This window comes from Mizuhopecten yessoensis, unplaced genomic scaffold (assembly GCF_002113885.1).
Source record: "Mizuhopecten yessoensis strain PY_sf001 unplaced genomic scaffold, ASM211388v2 hete_36153852, whole genome shotgun sequence".
In the NCBI taxonomy this organism is placed as follows: Eukaryota; Metazoa; Mollusca; class Bivalvia; order Pectinida; family Pectinidae; genus Mizuhopecten; species Mizuhopecten yessoensis.
The window spans coordinates 1-3,976 of record NW_018484969.1 but is presented as its reverse complement, the minus strand read 5'-3'; the positions used below and the strand labels follow the sequence as shown (position 1 = coordinate 3,976).

At 36.8% G+C, this 3,976-nt stretch overlaps 1 protein-coding gene across 1 annotated transcript; it reads right to left on the bottom strand.

Moving 5' to 3' along the window:
- Positions 1–35: 35 nt before the first annotated feature.
- LOC110444627 (threonine--tRNA ligase, cytoplasmic-like) lies at positions 36–3,376 on the bottom strand (the record flags this gene model as incomplete). The annotated part of the gene is made up of 6 exons (XM_021488992.1): positions 3,250–3,376; positions 2,233–2,350; positions 1,355–1,419; positions 1,059–1,137; positions 377–523; positions 36–134 (listed from the first exon to the last, which is right to left on the bottom strand). Coding segments are annotated over exons 1-6 (591 nt in total), but the record flags the coding sequence as incomplete, so codon positions are not given.
- Between the last annotated feature and the right edge of the window lie 600 nt (positions 3,377–3,976).

Here is a 3,976-nt window from a genome sequence, read left to right as displayed (position 1 = left end):
TATAAATATCTACTACACATGTATAACAGACTCACCCTTATGAAGTCTACAAGAGTGTTGTATATATGAGCTCCTTTGGGGAGGAAGAAACAGCTCCCAGGACTCCACTCGTGGAAGAAAAACAATTCTTGTTCCTGAAAAACAGAACATAATACCATGATCATTTTGAAAAGAACTGATTTCATAATTTCCTTAAATAGTTCTTGTCATATATGTCATAAATTTAATGGAAGCTACATGTAAGATGTAAGATTAAGCTAGATTCAAATTTTAAATTTCTGAATATAAAAGAAGAAAGAGATCAGCTAGATAAAGGGTGAAAAGTTAGAGACCATGGCATAAAATTCCCTTCCATGTAGCATTTTGTATGACCTACCCTCCCAAGTTTACGATGGTCCCGTTTTGCGGCCTCCTCCTGGATGTGTTTCCACTCCTTAAGCTGTTTGGGATCGGGGAAAGAAATACCATACACTCTCTGCAGATTCTCAGCATCAGCCTTGCCTTCCCAGTATGTGGAGGAATTCTAGAAAACAAAGGCCATGTTAAAGGCATGACTTAAAAACTTTTTTCCAGCGTCAACAAAAATGTAACAAGTGTGTTGAAGCAAAGCTCACTAACCTGAAGAATATTAGAAAAAAAAATAATTGCAAATTGTAATTAAATTGTAACCGTCATCAGAACAATGTACATAAAGTCAGCAATTAAACCACACAAGAACAGTCACATCTGAACTGTGGGCGTTGTCCTTTACAAGAATTTAGTTGGTTTTAATTTCCTCTGCAAGAAAACTTATTCTTTTTTTGTCATAATTTAGCTGATATGAGCAGCACTAGCACAGCTATAAGAACTGTTGTAAGACACCATCTTCATTTCTGGAATACACCTTACAAAACAGAAGTTTGCTATTAAAATTACATCGGCCAGGGCAAAATCTATCTTCTTGCTCAGACATTAGTGGTCATGTTTGATCCCGTTATTGTATATATGTATGTATATTGGTGATGTGCCACTATCTATATCTAAAGACACTACACAGGTGTTGTATAATAACTAGTTACCTTGGTCACAGCCATAGCCTTGATTTTGCCCGTGTGTCGGACATGGGGACCTCGACACAAGTCAATCAGGGGACCACACCTATCAACATAACACATCATTACTTTCTGTGTAAAACATGTAATCATAAAAAAATCAATTTATTAGTTTCTTTTTAAAGAAACCGTCGATATTTATATTTCTTCTTCTTTTTATAGTGTGCTATTTGTGCTGATTATCAACAATTTATTACTCCCAAATCTAGTTTATAGTTTAAAATGTAAGTGTCTCTCTATCCAACAGTGTCTTCTTCACTTACTTGTAGACAGTGGTGGTGGGAGTGGTCACTTTCTCGTTTAAGATCCTCTGCTTGAATTTGTTATACTGTAAAGACAAAACATAAATAGCATTACCATTTACATGAATTGAATTGACTCTCCGGGAGAAAACAGACATGCATAATTGTAATTCAACTTAACCTTTATAATCTGAATGAGTCACTTCTATTATGATGGTAACATGTTTAAGTTACATATCAGGAAGACACAATGGTAAAACTATTGATGGTGATGTAAACAACGACAAGTATGAGAAAACTGATATGAATTCTGCCAAGTCGCACATTCTGGGAGGGAGAAATACATAATCTAATGTCTTCTGAAGTTCTTTCCTCTTGATGCCACATATTTCCCCTTCAATATCATGTAAAGTGACAATGAGTAGGACCTTCAATACAAGAACTCTGATAAACTAGTCATCAGTTGTATGCTGATGCAGTGACATGACCACCACAGTGGTGTGTACCTCAAGGGACCTGTAATTAGTGGGGTGACCGACTGGCTAACAGGTCAACAGGTGTTCAGCAAAGAATCTGAGGAGAACACCGAAATAGTACAGTTACAATTGGTAGATTAAACTTAACTCAACTAAAACAACTATTTAATATTATAACTGTGAAGTAGTCCTCGGAAAAAATTCTACTTTGTTAATATGTTGTTGTTTTAAATTTCCTACAATGAAAATCAGTGGATGGAAATCTAGTATAAATCTATATAGCTACCAGATTGGCATCTCTGGAGGTTAGCAGCCCTGTTCCTGTACTATAGTTCAGTTAAGTATCGGTCAAAGTGTACTTTAATATAGAGTCAAGCCGTTACCAGATTTCTCACATGATTCTACATTCATTCATGAACTTACAGCAAACATCTTCAGAAGGTTTTCCTTGGTCATAACAAGGCGTTCAAAGGGCTGCTTCTCCTTCACGATGCTCTTCACCATCCCATCCATCACAGGGTAGTCCTCACTGGACACTGTCCTGTAAATACAAAACACACAACTCACCACCAAATCTGCAAACTTTTTCACACACTTAACCATTCATCCGAGATCTGGAATACGATAGATTTCAGGGTTTGTTGGTGTTTATGTCCTATCAACAGTCTTGGGTCATTTAAGGGCGTGTTATATTTTGATGGTGGAGGAAAACCAGAGTACCTGGAGAAAAAGCACCGACATACAGGCAGTACCTGGCGACTATCCCAGGTAAGCATTGAACCTGTGACCCAGTGATCAAGATTAACAAGGGGTTAATGACTGTAGACGGTCAGAGGCCTTAACCACTCGGCCAACGCAGCCCTATGAGGTTTTAGATATTGACACATATATGCACTGATCTGAGAATATTTACCAACGCCAAATGCAGACTAGGTTAAAATATGGTTTAGATGAGGCTTATTGATTACAGACCCACTGTAACTAAGGTCCACAAAAGTGTTGAATCACTCTTAATCAAAAGCCATCAATATTCCTATATACTTTTAAAAGGGACCCCAGATATACTCACAAATCCATTTCAAGCTATGCATAAATACGACTTCGTTTGTAAAATACCTGGTGCTCATTCATATCAAAGTTCTATATGACGTTTAACAGTTCTATACAAAGATTGGGGTGTGTAAGACATTTACAGACTTTTCTCATGATATCCCCGATGAGAGTTGTGAAATCACAACAAACATATTTTATTCACAGAATAGCGTACATGTATATAAGACACTGTTTACATACAGCCTTGGTCTCTGGAAGCACATTTGTAAAATCTATAACAACCTGTTCTATTGTTAGAACAGCATCTGTAACCTATTTACAGACTCCGACCCAGTGGTGGGAACACTGTAAAGATAATACACCATGCCAATACACCTGATGACTTACTTGTCGCCTGACCACATGTCGTAATAGAAGCCTCCCTCTATAGGGGGACCATAACAAAGATGTCCCCCGTAAAGTCGCTCCATTGCTTCTCCCAATATGTGAGCACTGGAGTGCCGGAAAACATATTCACCTTAAAAACAAGACATGTTTGTAAGAAAACAGACTTTATCACAATTTACAAACATGTATATCATGTACTATTCATCGCAACAGAGAACTAGTAGATTTTGTGTCCGGTGAACATTTTTAATACTTACTGTAACATATATGTTTCGCTAGTAGAATTTATATAGTTATTCCTACAGGCTAGTACTTGAAATACATTTTTTTCAATTGAAGCAATTATGGTCTTATAACCCAGAATGCCAAATTAATCAGTTTGTTTTAAGCACAATTTGTTTAATAATATTTATTTGAAACATTAGACTTCACACAAGGTTGACCTGTGCATGCTTGTTGTAACAAGAGGCTGAAAAGGCCTGTATCGCTTACTTGTTTCTCTTGTAATCATGACTGAACTAGAAAAGTATCTACAATGCTTCTGCTAACTAGAGACCACACGAGTCATCTCAGGTTTCTTGTTTACCCAATTATTAACACTTTGTAAGGACTATAACAAAAACATTTGTATGAAGATTGGCTTGAAACTAATCTGGTTGAATAGTAACCTTGCTTAGCTCTTCTGTTAAAGGGGCTGGTCGGGGAAAAAATGTCATATTTGCTAAAA